At 43.0% G+C, this 22,802-nt stretch overlaps 1 protein-coding gene across 1 annotated transcript in view; it reads right to left on the reverse strand.

Annotated features, from left to right (window-relative positions):
• The window catches only part of LOC126278898 (dynein beta chain, ciliary-like), a 195,301-nt gene that overhangs the window by 163,496 nt on the left and 9,003 nt on the right, over window positions 1-22,802 (reverse strand). The window contains exon 2 of the mRNA XM_049979173.1: window positions 3,150-3,216. Coding sequence (XP_049835130.1) covers window positions 3,150-3,216 — 67 coding nt within the window. The remainder of the gene's footprint in view (window positions 1-3,149; window positions 3,217-22,802) is intronic.

Raw genomic sequence — 22,802 nt, forward strand, 5'->3', positions numbered from 1 at the left:
AAAATTCTATAAGTCCCTCCAGATTCTCGAGCACCATGCTCTTCGCCTCGCCTTCCGTATGCACCTCCCGTCTCCCACGCGCATCCTCTGCAACCTGATTCCTTTCCCCCATCTGCTCCTATTCCTTGAACATACCCACTCCCGCCGCCTTGATCCCCCTCATCCCCTGGTTGCTCCTCTCCTCTCCAACCCTCGCCCTCTGCCGCTCCTTCACCGTTGTGTCCCCCCTACCCTCCATCTCTACACCCTTCATCGCCTTTCCCAAGGTGGCTTCCGTCAACTCCCCCTCTCGGATGATGCCCTTTCTCCGTCCAATCAACTCTGATCCTCACCTCCCCCTCCTGACCAACAGGCATTACATGAATTGAAAAAAAAAAGACAGTGGTATGTAACATACAAACCATATGAGTTAAGCCATTAATTGCAACTTTTTTATGACATCATCTAACTATGTACCTGTTGTATTCTTAGCACTGAGAATGGCTGGTTTCTAGCTGAAATCTAGATCTGCCAATAAAATTTAAAAAGGACGACTGGTAGCTGAAATCTGTTATTTACAAGTCAATATAACTGTCGCTGCATGCAACAGCCTTCTGGGTGGAAGGTAACCTGATGAACTATGCTTTTAGTATGGATTATTCTCAAAGTAAAGAACTGTTTCATCTGAGAAGCCACACAAGTCTTACCCTTCCCTGCCTGTGTGTCTTAGACTTTCCTAATCATTGGTGCCAGAATGACGCTGAATGCAAAATAAGTTCATGCTTTCAAAATTTACAGACAGGTGACCAAAGTTTATGGAAATGTGTTGAATGAAGCTTCAGTTTGAAAATTTTGCATCATGATTAATGACAGATGAATATTTATGATGAACAATCAGGCCAACCTCCAGCTGTGACTTATGAACTCAAATCAGAATGTATATAGTTTAGGAATAAGTCAACTCATGGAATAATTGTGTAGCTGAGTCATTGAAAAGCACATAAAAAAGACGGTAAACTTCTCTATCCTATACAACTACGATGCACCAGCAGAATACACAATGTCGGGACCGATGTTCTGCAAGTGTACTGGTGCGAGAGCTTATGTCAGGTTGAGTGAGTGACTCAGCCCTTGATTATTCACATACTATCATAGCCCTTAATTATTCACATTCTATCACATATGCTGCATGGGTTAGACTTTTGTCAAATGAACACAAAAAAACAATGAATCAAAGCTGTATAGTTTTTCTCGCTTAATATGGCAAGGATGGTGAAGAGTTTTTGAACCGCATTGTTATTGGTGACAACACCTGCGTTTCGCATAAAACTGCATAAATGAAGCACTAGTCAATGGGATGGCATCATTCATGATCCCCAACAAAATCAGAAAAAAAACAAATTCTGAGCACAAAAAACATTGTGGCCACAGTGTTCTGCAAATGAAATGGTATCTTGCTCATCAACTTTAATGTCTAGATAGAGTCCATAAAAACAGTAGCCTACTGTCAAAGCCTTCAACAACACTTTCACACTGTTCAAAACGAAAAGCATTAGTTTTGCTCAGCAGCATGGTATGGTTCACCTATATACTGCTCAGATGTCAAAGGATTCCCTACCAATGAAAATTATCAGTTTTCTATATTAACAAATTTTTAAAAATATTTTCAAATGTTTTGCTTTGTCAGTTTAAGTAAAAAATTTTTGAATGGCTGCCTTATAGCCCAGACGGCCCAAGCAGTTACCATATCTTTCCCAAATTGAAGGACATTTTGGGTGGAAATCACAATGATGTAAATGACAGTGAAGTAAATGAGGATGTTTGTGACTGGTTTAACAACTCAGTAGCAACAGAGTAGGTAAGGTTGTGACCATGAGTGAAGATGAAATGATGACAACACAAACACCCAGTCCCCAGGTGGAGAAAATCCCCGACCCACTTGGGAATCGAACCTGGGATCACGAGCTGCGGATGCCAAGAAGAAACAGCTATATTTAATGTAGAGGACTAGCTCTACCAGGAACTGAAGCCACACTGCAAGTAGTAACACAAATTATTTACCACATCATCAAAAAGGCAATTAAACTATGCAATACACAAAAAAATTTCAAGAACAGAGCAAGAACAATCTGGCATCTATTAGGCAAAAAGAAGAAATGAAAGAAAAGAAAAAAAGCAAACAATACTTAACTTATTTGGAAAAATGCATTTTTCCAAATGAATTGGCGATGTTTAATATTTACCTGAAGAGAATGTTTTAGTATTCAACTCCCTGGAGAAAGCTGTAAGACAGGTGATATTAAATTCAAATCACTGGCTTTTTAATTCTATGGATTGTACCAAACAGTAGCTGAAAGCACAGGGACAAAAGAGGACCATTAATAATCGGTTACAAAGATTGCAAAAGTCGTTAGGTCATTGAATAGCAGAAACTCTTCTGGTTATGACATTATTCCAAGCAGAGAGTAATCAAATCTTGTGCTGGCTTTATAGTACCCCCCCCCCCCCCCCCCCATACAGATACACACAAGTTATCTTTAAAAGCAGCTGAGACAAGATTATTTTATGAACGACTGCCAGTAAGCAGTAGTACATAAAAACTGAGATACACAAATGGCCTCTAATCACAGAACCAACTCTCTCTTCCCTCGCCCCCTCCACCCTCTTGTGTTTTCCAAAACTTCACAATAGAATACTGAACCATCTTTATACGGAGATAGATTACGAGAACACTATTTTGACAACTGGTCAGTCTGACTTCCACACACAGTTTCCTGCAAAGAAACAATACACATGTGCGGTGGAAGAATGTTTAATAGCCTCTGTGCGCGACGTAATAAATCTAATCCTCTCCTCCGCGATCCCTACGGTTGCGATATGTACAGGGTTACAAGCAAACTGCGCTACAAAACTTACGGACGAGTCAGATGCAGTCACATAATTAATAAACTATCCGGTTGGCAGAAGTCTCTCTGCTGGGAACAGAAAGTTGGATGTCACAGGGCGTGTGCTCAGCATAGGCCTTCTAGCACTTACAACTACCAACCCTGAACAAAAGATATTTGAGTCAAACCAGATTATTTTCCCATCTGTCGACGATAAGTTGGCTGCTACACATAAAACCATGACGGGGCACAAAATCTTAATGAATATAAATGATACAAACTTACATAAGTTAGTGTACTGCAGCATCGAGATATTACGTTTGTGGCACGGACGTGTGGCGTGAAACGTACACTTCACATTAGCTGTCATGCGCAAAACCGTTTGGGGGGCGGGGCGACGGCGCGATGCATGCGATCTTCGATTGTTGGCGGCTTCTCATTGTTCCCAACAGATACAGTAAGTATGGAAAATGTATGTAACTTTGTGGTAAGATCTTATGGGACCAAACTGCTTAGGTCACACACTACTTAATCTAACTTAAACTAACTTACGCTGTGGACAACACACGCACCCATGCCCAAGGGAGACTCGAACCTCCGGTGGGGGGAGCTGCGCGGACCGTGACAAGACGGCTTAGAGACCTTGCGAGTATCCCGCGCGGCGAAATTGTGTGCTGGAGAGCGTGTAAGTATTCTTGCCGCTTATTTCCTAATATAAAACCAATAAAATTACAGCGGCGCAGGTCCTCAATTAGTGAATTTTACGTAACTAAACTTTATTAAAATATATTTATTTCCGATCAATTGAATTTCTCCCGACGTAAAGAAAGATCCAGTTGTATAACCCCATTCCCCTCCATGACACCCTAATAACTCTGACAAATCCGGGGAACACGGACATACTGCGGTCAGTGTGACTGCAGCGCCAAATGGGGCCGGCCGCGCAACATTAGGAAGTTTAAGGAGGGGGGACAAGACAGTTTGTGTCAGTCAGAAAGCATTTACGTTGCACAGTGATGTTCTTCACTGTAGCATAGCATTATTTGGATGACTTCACACGGGGAAGAATCATTGAGAAACTGGAAGGAGGACGGAATATGACGAGTGTAACCGAGCATTTGGTATTGTTCACAGCACTGTTTTACGTGTATGGGAAGCGTTCCGAATCACAGGCACTTCTGCCCGAGGGAGAGGAGGCGGTCCCACGGTTAACTACAGCAGTAGATGAAACTGCACTGTGCCACAGGCAAGAAGGGACTCACGTCAAACAGCAGGTCCAATACCATCTAAATTTAACAGCACTGCAAGGCAAGCAATCACACGACGACTGCATGAGTATGATCTCTTTGCTCGACGACCAGTACATTGTGTTCCGTTGACACTCGCACATTGTAGTCACCATTTGCGATGGTGCCGAGAGTATAGGGACTGGACCAACGAGGAGTAGGGGTGGCGTGCTCTTCTCAGATGACAGCACATTCATTCGGAGTAGCGATTGTGGATGCATCCTTATATGGCGAGAGGTAGGAACACGTAATGCATCCAGGAACTTTGTCGAACATCATCATTTGGGTGGTCCAGACGTGATTCTGAGGGGAGGCATAATGTTGCATACTAGTCAATGTCACTGTAACCCAGTAGTTCTTCCCCATTCGTGTCTTTTCAGGTGTGGATTCGGCCCTGACTTCATTTTTATGGATGACAATGCGCGATCACATCGAAAAGTGGAGGTGAAGGAGCTTTTTCGAACGAGAAGACCCTAGTTGAATGGACTGACCTGCCCGTTCACTCCACTTCAATCCCACACAGCATGTGTGAGGATGTGTTGGGAAGGCATAAGGCATTACGTCCACTTGTACCAACGACCATCCACCACTGTCAACGTCGCTGTTGGAACAATGCCACAAGAACTCCTTACCAATCTTGTTGCCAGCATGAAAGCACACTGTAGACCATGCTTTGCCATCCGTGGTGACCACACACCCCGTCAAGAACCATTTCCCCTCTTTTGTAATCTCCAGGGGGCCATCATGAATGGCAGTGACTTGCATGTAATTTGAATAGAAGTGTCATTTCCCTTCGTCTCATTTCTTTCAGTTATCTTCTGAACTGTACTGTACCTGTTGTTTCTATGTTAGCCCAACTTTCATCGATACATGTTACTTAACTATGACGCATCATGTGGAAGCTACTTTCGTCATTAAGTTTTGCACGCCAGTGTAAATTCCGTGATTCGTCATTTGAAGCTGGTTTTTGAAACTATAAAAGTAGGCTCTCTAGCAAGGTCTACCAGTTCATTTGACACAGCCTCTCAGTAACACTCTCCTTCGGGTCAAATAAACTGTGAACATTCGTGCTGTCCTTCACTATACGTGTTCAGTGTGCCTCGTTGCTTCTATTTCGTATGCATCTCACACACATGAGTAATATTCTTGGATGGCTCCCACGAGTGTTTAGTGAGCAGTCTCCTGTATACACTGATTGCATTTCTCTAGTATTCTACTAATAAACCCAAATCTGCCACATGCTTTACCTACGACTGAGCAAATGTGATCGTGTCCTTCACTATACGTGTTCAGTGTACCTCGTTGCTTCTATTTCGTATGCATCTCACACACATGAGTAATATTCTTGGATGGCTCGCACGAGTGTTTAGTGAGCAGTCTCCTGTATACACTGATTGCATTTCTCTAGTATTCTACTAATAAACCCAAATCTGCCACATGCTTTACCTACGACTGAGCAAATGTGATCGTGAAATCTATCGAAATCCGATTCAACGTTTGTGCAGATTTTTCAGACAGTACATCGTTGTAGATATCTTGATCATTTTCAGGAAGTCTGAGGCTACTACTAATTTTGTCTACGAAGTCATTAACGTACAACATGAACAGAAAGGAGCCGAACACACTTCCCTGAGCAAAGTTAAAGTTACTTTCACGTCTGTCGATGACTCTCCATCTTAGATAACATGCTGCGTTCTCACTGCCAAGATGTTCTTAATCCAGTTAAAATTTCGCTCGATAACTTATGCAATCGTAATATGAATAATAGGCGTAGGTGGGGTACTGAGTCAAATGCTTTTCGGAATTCGAGAAGTACTGCATCTACTTGACTGCCCTAATCGTGCCTTTCGGATTGTCATGTGACAAAAGTGCTAGTTGAGTTTCAAATGACCGATGTTTTTGGAATTCACGCTTCTTAGCGTAACGAGGTCATTCTGTTCGAAATACCCCATAACGTTTGAGATCCGCATATGTTCTAAAATTTGCAAGAAATGCTTGTCAACGATACTGGACGGTAGTTTTGTGGCTCACTCTCCTGCCATTCACACAAGCGGGTGCGGCCTGTGTTTTCTTCCAACTACTAGGCAAGCACTGGGCAGGGGATGTAATCGGCAGCAAATTCAGTGTAGAATCTAATAGGGAATTCGTCGGTCCATGGAGTTTAGTTCAGTGTGGCGATTGCAGCTGCTTCTCAACATCACAGATACTACTATATGTATCACTCATCTTTGCAGATGTGCGAGAGATAAAATGAGGCAACACTCGTTGACTTTCCTTTGTAAAGGAACATTTGAAAACTATGTTCAGCATTTCTGTTTTTGCTTAGGTACCCTCAGTTTCAGTTCCTGACTCGTCCGTGAGTGTATAGACACTAATTTTGGTAGCACTAACAGACTTAACATATGACTAGAATTTCTTTGGGTTTTGTGAGAGATAAGTCAATAAAATCTGCTACAGTGCTCGTTGAAGGATTCTCGTAATTCCCTCTTTGTTTTACAACTACTATGCAGTAGCCTCCGTCTCCTTAGAAGCTTCCTTTCTGTGACTACATGCCATAGAAGGTCCATTCCATCGTGAGCTATTCTTCTAGGTACATATCTATAAAGGACATGATCAGTTGTTATTCTAAATCTTAGTCACAGTTCTTCTACATACACCTTTCCAGAGCTAAATGTTGAGTTTCTCATTGAGAAATGAAGTTACTGCCTCTTTATATAGTTTACTGATGGTAAGCCCTATACTTGACCCGGCTGGTTAGCCGAGAAGGCTAATGCGGTGCTTCCTGTAAAATCGGATGCTTCGCAGACATTTGCAACACGTTCGTACTATTTCATGATTTACGCTAGCCGCAGACAGTTGGAGTACACTGATTCCGTTCGGTGGAGAGAGGGGGGCGGCAAGAAGGGCATCCAGCCACACCTTCAAATTAATATTGCCAAATCCGATTGTAACCAAACTACTGTGGGACAAAGGTGTAAGCAAAAGAAAGAATCCCTCTTAATTCTTTTTGTTGCATTTTCCGCTTCAGTAGTCATTGCTGCCACAGCTGCCTTGTGGTCATTAACACCAGTTCATTGTGGACATCCTCAAGGAAATCAGTTCAATTTGTTGATGTTAGGTCCAATATGTTTCTCTTCTGTGTGAGTTTGTGGACAATCTGTTCTATGTAGTTCTCAGGGAAGGCATTTAGTGATGTCTCGCAGGACGTCTTGTCGTGTACACTACTTACAGAAACGTAATTTTCAAAAAATGGCTCAAATGGCTCTGAGCACAATGGGACTTAAGATCTGAGGTCATCAGTCGCCTAAAAATTAGAACTACTTAAACCGAACTAACCTAAGGACAGCACACACAACCATGCCTGAGGCTTCCAGACTGAAGCGCCTAGAACCGCTCGGTCACAGAGTCCTGCCATGTAATTTTCCAAACTGATTGTTGGATGATTAAAGTCTCCTCCGATGATGACAGTACGGCTAGGGAACTCATATTCTTGAGAATTTGGGTCTTCTCTAGAATATTCGGTTACGTCGGCTATCAAGTCTGGCAGTTCATGAAAGGATCCGACTTTATGTTTTTGGTTACCCATGATACTGGGTCTTGCCCAGGCAATCTCACATGCTGTTTCTATCCAGCTGGATTTGAGTTTTTTGTCTACACGTCCTCCATTTACCATTAGCCTGTCCTTTTCATAGACACTTAGATTTTCCCTAAAGTATCACTGTTTTCAATTTCGGGTTTTGACCAGCTTTCTGTATCTAGTATTACGTGAGCTGCGCTGTTGTTTAGCAGTGCTTCAAACTTTGGCACATTGTTTGCGAGTGCTTCGGCAGTTAATCACTAGGAGTTTAATCCTATCACCTTTAGGAGGCGTTTCTTTTGATCTTATACTGCCACATCCGGGTACTCCACAGCTATCGGTATCGGAAAATTATGTTACTTTCGAACATGGAAGCAATTTTCTTTGTATTTCTTGAGTCGATTTCGGTAGGTAAATAGGCTGCATATGTATCCACATTGCACAGGCTACTTTACTAACAGTTTGCGAGACTGTTCTATCATTCATTCTGTTGTGTAGATTTGTAGCACTCATCGGAAGAGAATCATCTGGAAAAAATTAATCTGTTACAGGTTCAGCAGACAAAACCACGTTGACGAAATTGTGCAGTTATCGCAGAAATCCACTTAGAAAGAAAATCAGTAGAATTTGTTCTGTAGGTAGTATTTACACGTCACGGGGATTCAAAAACCTTTGCAATGTTTAATTAAGCTCATGACGAACAGTTATCATCATGTAAGATACGGTATTTATCAAACTAAGAACGAAGTCGTCTTATTTTCTGTTAAGCCTAAAGTAGTTTTTAAATTGTACATCAGAACAAATGTGTCACCAAAATTATCCATGAGAGCTGCGTTTCTTTCAGGTACTCGCTTTGCTAAAACATTCCTTCTCAGCATCTGTAAGACTAAATAGTAAAACCAGACCGTCAGTTTGAAAATCAGATTCTGATGCTGAGTTTTAAGACACTTGGTTATAGCCAGGCCTTACTTTCGATAGCTAATTCCTTCCAATCTAAAACTGCGACCTATTGCACAACTACGATTGTAACTACTTGCGCTCCGTGACAGCGAATAAACTGAGTGCTTTTACACTGTCAGAATTGGATTTTAATGGACATGAGTGGTAGAGATTGTAAAGGGATGGTTCCAAAATTTAACTCTCAGCGGGAACCGCATTTTTTGATGATTCAATAGGACGTGGACAATCTTTCCTGTTGCCTACTGAAGCGTCGAGTTATACGCCGTTCATCAAGCTATTCTGTACACAGTTGACTTACAAGTCAACGACATTCTAGTTTGTACCAACTCAATGTGTGCCTCATTCTCTTTTACGAGGGTACATGAAGGAAAAACTGTTGTGGACACAGACCGCGTACCTCAAAGACACATGGTCTTCAGCAACAGATTCCACCCACTGTTGGTTTCTCGGCTTAACGCTAACGAGAAGAGAGGCTAAGAGACAATGAGCAATACTAATAAAACGAGACATTTGTTAAAATTAATTCCATCTGCAAGCTGTGATTCCTGCCTCATTGACGAGGTCATTGCACATTATTCATCGAACGTGACAACACCGTCATCAAAGAACAATTACACTGCAAAATATTTTTAAAATTAAGGACTGATTTTATCTTAGCGTAACTCTTAGTTCCACGACTAGGTCTGTTGCCAATTGTATTTACCATTTCATTCGTCTCTGTAGAAGTGGACCTTAAAATTTGAGAATATCTCTAACGTTTAATGATGTACGTGATAGACGAGTAGTCCCCATACCACTGAAACCCCTGTTTAGAATCAAATGTTATTGTGCAGGGTTGTGAGCTATATTTCTTCCTATCAGTTGTTGGAATCAATCGTTGGAATACATGTTCACATATTTTCGCAGTGGCCGAGCGGTTCTAGGCGCTGCAGACTGGAACCGCGCGACCGCTACGGTCGCATGTTCGAATCCTGCCTGGGGCATGGATGTGTTTGATGTCCTTAGGTTAGTTAGGTTTCAGTAGTTCTAAGTTCTAGGGGACTGATGACCTCAGATGTTAAGTCCCATAGTGCTCAGAGCCATTTGAACCATTATCGCAGCCACAGTCGCAGTTGTGAGGAGCGATTAGTGACAAGTACGTGGATGCATGAACGACAACGAACAGTGCAGACAACGACAGATTATGAGAGCATTCCAGGAAGGTTTATAATAAGGCTTCTCCACGAAAAGCAACACTTCTGGATTAGGAACGACTTGCTTTTGTTTTTGGCAGCGTTAAACACAGGCAGCGGAATGGCAGGAAGAAGACACGAGAAGAAACATGTGACGGAGTATCTGCTTGAACTGAAAAATCTTCTATGGCGTCGACACGTAAACATGCTTCGGAACTCGGTATACCGAAGACAATAGCGCGAGATCACACGAACAAAGACTTTAAGGTCAGACCCTTTTGACCGACGATCGGAAACGATTTATAATGATACAGACTGGAATGAGCGTGTTTTAGGGTGCAGTTCTTTCCTAACTCAATTTCTAAGTGCAGTGAATCGTGTCAAGACCAAGTTTTCAAAAGAATATGAAATTTATCGCACCTCACTTGCTAGAAATATTGTTGTTTGGGCCAAAGAAAATCGTCGTTAGTTAGTCAAATTAGAAACGATCCAGCCTCACGTAATTTTATGAGCAGCGACGACGCCATAGCGTCTACTTGGAGCATGCTTTCGTGAAGGGACTATGAACGGCGCAGATTATTTACACATAGTACAAACATGGTTAACACCTCAGCTTGAGAAAAGAGGACTCACAGAACTCATATGGTTGCAGCAGGACCTAGCACCTCCTCACTACGCTTTTGCAGTGCGCGTATTCCTAAATGAACACTTTCCATGCCGGTCGATAGGTTGTGGTTCAGCAGCAACACCAGCTGCCTTAGAATGGCCGCCAAGAAGTCCTGCACTCACCACACCTGATAACTCACTATGGGGAACCATTAAAGCGCGCGTATCTGCATGTCGTTATGCATCAAGCGAAGAACGCAGCATGTCATTCTCAATGGAGAGAAATCTTCCGAAGTAAGAGTGAATTCAGGTGTGCCGCAGCGGAATGTCGTAGGACCGTTGCTATTCACAATATGCATAAATGACCTTGTGCATAACATCGGAAGTTCACTGAGGCTTTTTGCGGATGATGCTGCAGTATATCGAGAGGTTGTAACAATGGAAAATTGTACTGAAATGCAGGAGGATCTGCAGCGAATTGACGCATGGTGCAGGGAATGGCAATTGAATCTCAATGTAGACAAGTGTAATGTGCTGCGAATACATAGAAAGATAGATCCCTTATCATTTAGCTACAAAATAAGAGGTCAGCAACTGGAAGCAGTTAATTCCATAAATTATCTGGGAGTACGCATTAGGAGTGATTTAAAATGGAATGATCATATCAAGTTGATCGTAAAGCAGATGCCATACTGAGATTCATTGGAAGAATCCTAAGGAAACGCAATCCGAAAACAAAGGAAGTAGGATACATTATGCTTGTTCGCCCACTGCTTGAATACTGCTCAGCAGTGTGGGATCCGTACCAGATGGGGTTGATAGAAGAGATAGAGAAGATTCAACGGAGAGCAGCGTGCTTCGTTACAGGATCATTTAGTAATCGCGAAAGCGTTACGGAGGTGATAGATAAACTCCAGTGGAAGACTCTGCAGGAGAGACGCTCAGTAGCTCGGTACGGGCTCTTGTTGAAGTTTCGAGAACACACCTTCGCCGAAGAGTCAAGCAGTACATTGCTCCTTCCAACGTATATCTCGCGAAGAGACCATGAGGATAAAATCGGAGAGATTAGAGCCCACACAGAGGCATACCGACAATCCTTCTTTCCACGAACAATACTGGACTGGAATAGAAGGGAGAACCGATAGAGGTACTCAAGTAACCTCCGCCACGCACCGTAGGGTGGCTTGCGGAGTATGGATGTAGATGTTGATGTAGAACTGTGCAGTGCTGTTGAGGATGCATTTCGACCTATAACACCACTGCTACAAAAGTCGCCGCAGAACTGGATACCGCTCTCGCGAACCCTGTCGGCACCAAAACTACACGAGGAGAGCTCCAGAAGCAGGGAATTGCACGGTGAACTGAGATTCCGAAACCTCTCACCAGCCATGCAAATACGCATAAAAGGGAAACGTGCTGTTGAAGCCGAAAAACCTGAACTATGGAGCAATGGAAGAAAGCCATTTGTTCAGATGTCTCTTGTTTCACACTGTTTCCACCTTCTGACCTAGTCTATATCCTAAGAGTGAAACATGGCGGAATTCGGTGATGGTTTGGGCAGAAATATTGTGCTCTTCCATGGGCTCCATGGTTACTTTGCAAGTCAAGAAGTATATGGCCATTTTGGCTCATCAACTCCATCTCATGGTACAATGGTTGTTCCCCAACGGTGATAGGGGTGTTCCGAGACGACAGCGCCCCTCTTCACACAGCTCACATCGTCCAGCACTGGTTTTGTCAGCACGGGGATGAATTATCGCATCTCCCATATCCACTGCAGTCATCAGATCTCAGTGTCATTGAGCCTTTTCGATCCATTTTGGAAAGAATGGTGTGTGATTGCTATCCACCTGATCATCTTTAACTGAAATTGGCACTATTTTGCGTGAGGAATGGCATAAAATTCCCTTGAAAACCATAAAGGATCTGTATTCATTCACTCCGAGACGCCTGGAAGCTGTTTTGAATGCCAACGGTTTTTCTGCATCGCATTAAGCTTTTTAATGTATTGTGTTTCTGGTGCTTCCATGTTTTTGCCCACCACCTGAATGTTTGACAATGTGAACTATTTCCTCTTGATTATACGGGTATTAAAGCTATTGCGCTTATTTTAAAGGTAACTAACTATTGTACTAGTAATTACGATGTGGAGAGTGATTGCGTGTGATTAATACTTTAGTTTCCCAAGGATAAATGAAGATGAAAGAAACGGTACCAGAAAGTAGAAACTTTAGAATTTCATCCCTAAAAATGTTTCAGAATGTACCAAACCGCTAATTCGCTCCACGTCGTAGCTCCAAATTCGAAGTTTTTTGACAGATTGTCACTTTCACGTACTAGGATGCCATTTTACAGTGCTAAAAACTGAAACTAAACTCCTCCCGAAAAGGCCATGAAGGCGCAACGGGACTGACCGGCCGCCTTGTCATCCTCAGCTCATAGGCGTCACTGGATGCGGATATGGAGGGCCACTCTCCCGGCCGTATGTCAGTTGACGAGACCGGAGCCGCTACTTCTCAACCAAGTAGCTCCTCAGTTTGTCTCACAAGGGCTGAGTGCACCCCACTTGCCAAGAGCGCTCGGCAGACCGGACGGTCACCCATCCAAATGCTAGCCCGGCCCGAGAGCGCTTAAATTCGGTGATGTGATGGAAACCGGTGTTATCACTGCGGCAAGGCCGTTGGCATTTTACAGTGCTGTCGCAGCATAATTAATGAAAGCACAGACTAAGTAATTCGTTTAAGTGAAACTCAAAACATATAAAGTAGCTGAGGCTATTCCTTCTTTTCCTGTAGTAAAGCTGTGATATATCCAAAGACTGATTTGAACACAACAGTGCTTTACCAGGCATTGTCCTGTTGGTGGCGGTATGCATTTGCCTTCCTCCGACCTTTGAACTGACATATCCACCAATTTATAGAGGGACCTACAATTTAACGGTATAATTCACCACTTTTTTCACATAAACAAAATTGCCAGAGCTGAAACAGGTGATTAGTAACGGGTAAGAATCTTAGGATTGATCGGGGATCTAAACCAAGTGCTTATACTCCGGCACTGAGCCTCCTGCATCAATAAAAAGCAGCGGCATCTAAGCTGTGTCTCGAAACAACACATTTAATTCAAAATTCAAAAATGGCAATTTTACGCCTTGACTCATCATCCCCACTAGAATTTCTGCGGACTCCCAAGGTGTCCTAAATAAAACAATTGTACAGGGTGAACCAGATTAAGAGCTTTAAGGTGAGGTTTACTATCGATTTTTTTAAACTGTATTTTTGGATTCATAAAAGTGTTTAGAATCCACCCCTGAAACGGTTTTTCCGAATACGGGACGGAAATCTTTGTTATTCGCGGTTGAACAAAGAAATGCACTTGCCTGTAATCGGCCTTTCTCGCGCACCAGTTTTCTTGTTTCGGAGGACGGGTTATTTGTACAAAATTCAAATGAAAGTTTGACCGCTTGTGTTTGGAAGTTAGCCCCCAAGCATTTGCATTCTGCTGCGAAGACTGTGGAGACTGTGACTTTCCTCGCAGTGAGGAGCTTCAACGAAGGGTATTCAGCAATTCTGAAGACCATGACAGCTATGGACGTCACCCTGGGACTCTACTCGACGCAATTCGCAAAACATTCGGACGACCACCAGATTTAAGCGGCCGAAAACCTGCTTGCCACCGGCCGTATGAGCGGCTCTGGAGCACCGCAGGATGTCCCATATCAAGCAGAACGCCATCTATGAGGAGGAGGTAGGACTTGTTTATGGACCCGGAATAGCAGATTGAACGTAAGTTGCATTTGTATGTAGCCAAAACTTCAAACGCTTTTTTCTCGAAATGACTTTTTTATCGGGCGGCATGGTAACTTCAAATCTACTGAACCGATTGGCATGATTCTTTATTTACGACGAAGCTAACTAAATTATCTGGGAGTTGTACCAATGGTTATTCCGATCCATCAACTATAAATATTTTTGCTTGGCCGACGAAGTCGAAAAATCGATGAAAAAACTCTATTGTTTTCAAAAGGCAGCCATTTTGTTTCCCATGGTCCAAATAACTTAAGCGAGGTATAACTCCTAAAGAATCTTATAAACATCGTTAACATCGATTCAATTTTGTTTTCAGACGAGCCGGCTGACCTGTGACATACCGCGCGTGGAGGTTTACATCGAAATTTTGTTTCGTTCCGACGGCACTTCCACCTTTCCGGTCTAAAAAATTCCAATTTGTAGAGGAAATATCAATAAACATTTTGACCAAATTTGACACTGATATCTATAATACATCCCGAGAAAAAAATTCTCCAAAAAATGCTTTTTTCGGGCCAAAGATAGTAAACCTCCCCTTAAGGAATGTTCGTTCCAGATTTGTTAAGGTGCTTACGAATCGAGCGAACAAAAGTCGTGCTAATTTAAAATGCAATATGGGTGTATTAGCGACTCACTAGCATTCAAAACCTACAACGTGCTAACGGGAATCCTTACGCTGTAATGTAATCACCTGACTTTGGAGGCTACGTATGTGTGTGACGAAACTTCAGTTATGCGCTTCTGATGCTCACTCCAAACTGTCCGCGCAAATGGCGCGGTGGCTGATGGGTGCGGCTGTAAATGGGAATATTGTGTATTTACTTTTGCTTCGGATTCTACGTTCTCACATTCATTCTCTTTGAGATTTAGTGCTTCATGCATTCTTGTTATATTTGTCACATCACGTCAGTTCTGTATTTTGCTCTCATGTTTTGTAAAATTTTAAGAATACCGTGAAATTTCTAATTTTTTTTCTTTTCAAATTGACAGTCTTATCCTTTTTAATATTTCACACGGAGCTGAAGACAGATTGTAATAGTCTGCGTACACAACTGTGAAAAACTATACTCTATTCAGTTGCATCATATAGTCAGTCTTTAACATACGATTGCATTTTTAGACACACCCCGAAAACGTCAATTCTAATAAAGTGGATTTTCTTTATAGTTCGCGACGTCCGATTCCCACGGATGGATTAGTAACGCTCGCATCCAAAATGGCATTTTCGAAGTTTAAAATTACTTCAACAGAGAGTGATACACGTTTGCGCGCTATTTCCCCTTCCACCTAATCCTCAGTTTTCCCACACAGGATCAGTTTTAAATTTTTTGGTCGAAAATATTTCACTTAAATAGTAGTTTATAAAACAACTGCAACTCGTCTAGCTCTTTGTTATTACTGTAACTGCCCCCGAACAGGCTATGAAGGCAAAACGGTACCGTCCGGCCGCCGTGTCATCCGCAGCCCACAGGCGTCACTGGATGCGGATATGGAGGGACATGTGGTCAGAACACCGCTCACCCGGCCGTATGTCAGTTTACGAGACCGGAGCCACTACTTCTCGGTCAACTAGCTCCTCAGTTTGCCTCACAAGGGCTGAGTGCCTCCCACTTGCCAACAGCGCTCGGCAGACCGGATGGTCACCCATCCAAGTGCTAGCCCAGTCCGACAGCGCTTAATTTTGGTGATCTGACAGGAAACTTTGAGAGGTTTTTCAGAGATTTTGGTATAAGGGACTACGGTCTGTGGCGGCTCGTTACAAAGTTATTGCACTTCGTTTCCTTACTGTTCTGACAATAGTGCACAACAGTGCAAATGTCTCTCTTGTTTCCATCCGCTGACGGTATCTGCTGCTCTCTTTTACTCGTTAGGTATCAATAAGTTTGCATTAAAATCTGTTCGGTACTGAGCATGCGTTAGTTGTTGAGTTAACACTAATACCCAGAAGTACAATGGATAGGTTTACTGATTCAAAGTTGGCCGATATGTATCTCGTGTACAGGATCACTGAACGTAATGCAAGAGCGGCATTAATGACGCTATGTTGGAACTACACTCCTGGAAATGGAAAAAAGAACACATTGACACCGGTGTGTCAGACCCACCATACTTGCTCCGGACACTGCAAGAGGGCTGTACAAGCAATGATCACACGCACGGCGCAGCAGACACACCAGGAACCGCGGTGTTGGCCGTCGAATGGCGCTAGCTGCGCAGCATTTGTGCACCGCCGCCGTCAGTGTCAGCCAGTTTGCCGTGGCATACGGAGCTCCATCGCAGTCTTTAACACTGGTAGCATTCCGCGACAGCGTGGACGTGAACCGTATGTGCAGTTGACGGACTTTGAGCGAGGGCGTATAGTGGGCATGCGGGAGGCCGGGTGGACGTACCGCCGAATTGCTCAACACGTGGGGCGTGAGGTCTCCACAGTACATCGATGTTGTCGCCAGTGGTCGGCGGAATGTGCACGTGCCCGTCAACCTGGGACCGGACCGCAGCGACGCACGGATGCACGTCAAGACCGTAGGATCCTACGCAGTGCCGTAGGTGACCGCACCGCCACTTCCCAGCAAATTAGGGACACTGTTGCTCCTGGGGTACCATTCGCAACCGTCTCCATGAAGCTGGGATACGGTCCCGCACACCGTTAGGCCGTCTTCCGCTCACGCCCCAACATCGTGCAGCCCGCCTCCAGTGGTGTCGCGACAGGCGTGAATGGAGGGACGAATGGAGACGTGTCGTCTTCAGCGATGAGAGTCGCTTCTGCCTTGGTGCCAATGATGGTCGTATGCGTGTTTGGCGCCGTGCAGGTGAGCGCCACAATCAGGACTGCATACGACCGAGGCACACAGGGCCAACACCCGGCATCATGGTGTGGGGAGCGATCTCCTACACTGGCCGTACACCTCTGGTGATCGTTGAGGGGACACTGAATAGTGCACGGTACATCCAAACCGTCATCGAACCCATCGTTCTACCATTCCTAGACCTTCAAGGGAACTTGCTGTTCCAACAGGACAATGCACGTCCGCATGTATCCCGTGCCACCCAACGTGCTCTAGAAGGTGTAAGTCAACTACCCTGGCCAGCAAGATCTCCGGATCTGTCCCCCATTGAGTATATTTGGGACTGGATGAAGCGTCGTCTCACGCGGTCTGCACGTCCAGCACGAACGCTGGTCCAACTTAGGCGCCAGGTGGAAATGGCATGGCAAGCCGTTCCACAGGACTACATCCAGCATCTCTACGATTGTCTCCATGGGAGAATAGCAGCCTGCATTGCTGCGAAAGGTGGATATACACTGTACTAGTGCCGACGTTGTGCATGCTCTGTTGCCTGTGTCTATGTGCCTGTGGTTCTGTCAGTGTGGTCATGTGATGTATCTGACCCCAGGAATGTGTCAATAAAGTTTCCCCTTCCTGGGACAATGAATTCACGGTGTTCGTATTTCAATTTCCAGGAGTGTATTTTCGCAGTGACGGCAACCACGTCACAGCACTTTTGCGTTTCAGTGTTGTTGCATTACTTTGTGCTGGATGTTGCATACTTTGGTTATTGCAAATTTCAGGTTCCTTCACTGTTGTAAAGATATTTTTACAGAACCAGCGGTGATTGCGGTAACAAACCGAATAAATCGTAATTACATTATTATTCAGTAACAAGCCACTGGAGTCCATGGGTCCCTTATATCAAAATATTTAGATGGTGTTCCTGAACCACCTCTGAAAATTTATTGGTGGAATTCTGGTTCACCCAGTCCGCAGAAATTTTTCCAGTGGGGAGGGTGAGTCAAGGCAAAAAAATTTAGAATTTTTGATGTAAATGTGTTGTTTCAAGACATGTCATAAGAGCTAAATTTTATATGTGACACAAAAGACACTAATACCAGAGAAATAATGATTATCCACTCTGTATATGAATAAAAAGTAGCCCCGTACTCCAGATTCTGGGGGGGGGGGGTGGGGGGGCGGGGAGGGGGGCGGATTGAGAACTCCCGTGGAGAATGCTATAATGCAAAGATTAATTAGAGTTTAACACATTGTTGATAGCGGGGACAATAGTGGCAGGGTACTAGCCTATTCGCGCACGAACGGAGAAAAACCCTTCATAATTCGCTTGAAATTATTTAAGGAGATCGCGGATAATAAACACCTGGAAGAAGTGGATGGGATACACTTTTTCCAAAGGCAGTTGCGAATTAGACAGGTCTATTGCGATAGTCCAAACCGCTTACGTCTAAGAATGAAGAAATCACTATTCTCTAATGAAACTTCCTGGCAGATTAAAACTGTGTGCCCGACCGAGACTCGAACTCGGGACCTTTGCCTTTCGCGGGCAAGTGCTCTACCAACTGAGCTACCGAAGCACGACTCACGACCGGTACTCATAGCTTTACTTCTGCCAGTATCCGTCTCCTACCTTCCAAACTTTACAGAAGCTCTTCTGCGAAACATGCAGAACTAGCACCCCTGAAAGAAAGGATACTGTGGAGACATGGCTTAGCCACAGCCTGGGGGATGTTTCCAGAATGAGATTTTCACTCTGCAGCGGAGTGTGCGCTGATATGAAACTTCCTGGCAGATTAAAACTGTGCCACAGGAAGTTTCATATCAGCGCACACTCCGCTGCAGAGTGGAAATCTCATTCTGGAAACATCCCCCAGGCTGTGGCTAAGCCATGTCTCCACAGTATCCTTTCTTTCAGGGGTGCTAGTTCTGCATGTTTCGCAGAAGAGCTTCTGTAAAGTTTGGAAGGTAGGAGAAGGATACTGGCAGAAGTAAAGCTATGAGTACCGGTCGTGATTCGTGCTTCGGTAGCTCAGTTGGTAGAGCACTTGCCCGCGAAAGGCAAAGGTCTCGAGTTCGAGTCTCGGTCGGGCACACAGTTTTAATCTGCCAGGAAGTTTCATATCAGCGCACACTCCACTGCAGAGTGAAAATCTCATTCTGGACACTATTCTCTAATGTTTTCTCGCAGACTATTTACGCAGTAAGTAATGTAAACTAGTTCAAGCGTTGGTTTGAGCGGCACAGTCTTCATGTTTCTTTGCCACTGCATTGTCCCGCATCATGCGCATGGTCGGCAGGGTTAAGTTCGGATTTGGCATGATTAATTTAAAGGGGTGATCGGATGCCCGTCCTGCTGCCACTCCCGATCCCCTGGGGCAGAATAAGTATACCCCAGCAGTCTGGGTCTAATGTAACTCACGAAAGAGTGCGAATTTTGTTTCAAATGTCTGTGAGTCATGTAGCTGAGGCGGAACGTGGGGACCAGCCCGGTATTCACCTAGTGGGATGTGCAAAACCACATCGAGGCTGGCTGGCACACCGGCCCTCGTTGTTAAACAGCCGGGCGGATTCGATCCGGGACCGGCGCGCCTATCCGAATCCTGGAAGCGCTCTCGGCTAACCTGGCAATCTATATTACAATAAGATTATCCCCGTAGTTGGGGCATGCTACGCAAACCAATTTGCAAGTTGCCTGCCTAACGGTTTCTAGGGGCAACAAAAATTTTATTTTCAATATTTCACGCAATAATGGACCGAATTTAAAAACATTTAATGCTGTCATAATCTAGTCATTAAGATATATAATCGGAAGTTAAAAGTTTGTCACAATAAAACAAGCATTAAAAATAGAAACTGTGAGTTTGTCTCGAAGCAACGTAACTGATGGCGTGCTAATACCCGGACATTATTCATTCAGTGTTTGAGGGCACTTAGCGACTTCCAACAAACTTTACACTTAATGTCAATTCTTTTTGAAACTTTTTCTTAGCTGAGACACCGCAGAAAATGATGAAAAGGAAAAAAGTTTATCTTTTCCTATATTTTCGCTGTTCGTGCATCAGGTATGACACATCACGCACGACGTTTTAATTTATTACTTCTTTACTAATAAGTATATTCGTAACACATGTTGGAGACAGCATCCACACATACCACTATGTGTAACTGCAAAATTATATCACTGTACGACATATAATTCAGGAGAAATGTAGTCATAAACATTTAGATGCGTGTAAGCTACGTAGTCTTTGCACGCTTTTAAGACTTCAACTTCGCGCATGACCTTTTTATTTATAATTCTTTTCCACTAACTCTGGTAACACACTTTGCAGGCGGTATCTGCATGTGTCACTGTACGAGTCTACAAATCCACATCACTGTACGACACATAGTTCAGCAGATATGACGTCATAAACGTTTTGAAGGGTGAAAACTATCTTGTACTTAAAATGGCGCGCAGAAAACATTGACATCCGCCGTGACGTTTTAAAATATTACTTCTTTACTAATAGCTCTGTTCGCGACACACTTTGTATACTGTATCTACTCGTATCACTGAATGTACCTGCAAAACTATATCATTATGCGACACAATTCTGGAGATATGACGTCACAAACATTAATATACTTGGTAAACTAGCTTTTTATTAAAACTGAGATCAAATTACCCAGTTTATATTCATACAGTGTTTCATAATGAGATCGTTTAGTAATTCTAACAAACTTTAAGCATTGCTTCAAAACCTATCGTAAACTTTTTTCACTTACTCGATTAAAGCAAATATTTATCACATTACTTATTAATAATCATACGTTAGAAGTTGTTTTATACATGGGAGCTAGATTCTTTAAAGTACCGGAGGTTTACTGGTGCTTAACTAAGATTCCTCCGACCAATTAATTGATTTCCCTACACTCTTGAGTGGGGAGTGATGGGGGGGGGGGGGGGGGGGGGGACGAGGAGCAACTGTTTAATAGGGACTCTTAACAACGACGCATTTTTCACGTTAGGAAATCATTGTCAGAGATGAAAGAAGTAATAGAGTGTCACATCAAAATTTCAGTTTCCCCGCATCTGTCATATCCTTTCCAAACTCCACTGAGGTTCTTCTGTGTACCTGGATTTCAATAGTCACTTCTACCTATTCCCAGCCCAATTGCTACTTTCCGTAATGCATGATTTTCCTCTCCAAGTCGATCCTTTTCTTGCCTTATTCGGTATATGAATTTTTGACGTAGGGTGGAACAGATGATCAGACATCAGCCCATTAGGAAATTGCGTAAAAACACCACATATAAAACGCCTCCGGCTTCTCATCACTCAACACAGTTTAACAAATTTTCATCAAAATATATAGCTACGGACACACATGCAACTGTTTTATGAAATGAGAAAAAATTTAGTGATTCAGAGTTCACGGAGAAAAAGATATGCCAACACACGTTCAGAAACTTTCTGAATGAGTGTATTGTTCCTTCGAGTTACGTCAATATATACCAAAATCTAGTTAAGACTGTCTAATCCAATCTGAGACAGCTAAGTATCTTGCCCAACGATTTCGGTAGTTTTAACAATAAAGGCATAATTGAAAGCAAAAAGGACTTTTCGTAAAAAAAAATAAGCCTCATTTGTGTTTAGAATTAGCAATTTATGCCTGTTATATGCAAGTGAAACACAAAGAAATTTAGTAATATCCTCGTCTTACTAAGTTCTTTGACAGCAGCAAGCGATAATCTACAGACAGAACTTGAAGCACATTGCTTCGTTTAGCAGACAATGAAAATGAAAATGAAAATGTAGGTGAAATTTATCAGTATCTCACCTTAAATTCGTCAGTGTTAATCATTTTAAGCCATTTCTCGGGCTTTATTCGTAAGGATTTTATGAGATAATTCATGATGAAGTCAAGCCGGGGATCGAATTCATCTTCTTCTTCTTGTTGCGCCTGCGCCATTTTACAGAGAGTGTGCTACGGGCTCAATTAATTATAATGTGCTACACTCTCTAAAATATGTGCTGGTGAATTAAAGTAGTATTGCTGCACGTTGCAGCAAAAATTAATATTTTCTTATTTCTGTAATCTGATGATCACATATTTCAACTTTAGTGTCAACGAGTACATCAGAAACAAAATGAGTGCGATTTCTGTTGTGACATGGAGCAAAACACAGAAATGAGATGATTTAATTTCTGTGCTGAAGCCCTAAATTAGAATATATTACTCTTGATATTGTTAATTAAGAAACGCCAATACTTTCACTTTTATAGTATAGTTTAGGTCTGTTGGTTACTTTGTTTCAAGCTATTTTACAAACAATTAATGTTATTATTAAGAACTGCTACCCAAATTGGTGATTAATTCAAAAATAAAATAGCAAAGAGTTACATTTCGTTCTGCATCACACTTAGAATTGATAGTTTTCAGACCCAAACTCAACAGATGGCATCGTAAATCTCTTGTTGTGAATTCAAATATTAGATGAGTTATTTAATTTTCTCATACTGAGAAAGATAATCTTAAAATATTTGTGATGGTGAGAATGTTCTTGTTAGCCATGTTTTTTCTCTGTCATCCTTCCGAAACCGCCCGTGAGGGAAGTCAACATTATATTTTTGTATCACGAATTAACGAGTTTAAAAAACGTGTTATCAAAGTTTCTGCGGAGACTGCGAGTGTGTAATTTTGTAGTAGTGCTAGTTGCGTTGCCCGGCAACCGCTGAAGGCCTACAATATATCA

Source organism: Schistocerca gregaria, chromosome 6 (genome assembly GCF_023897955.1).
Source record: "Schistocerca gregaria isolate iqSchGreg1 chromosome 6, iqSchGreg1.2, whole genome shotgun sequence".
Lineage (NCBI taxonomy): Eukaryota > Metazoa > Arthropoda > Insecta > Orthoptera > Acrididae > Schistocerca > Schistocerca gregaria.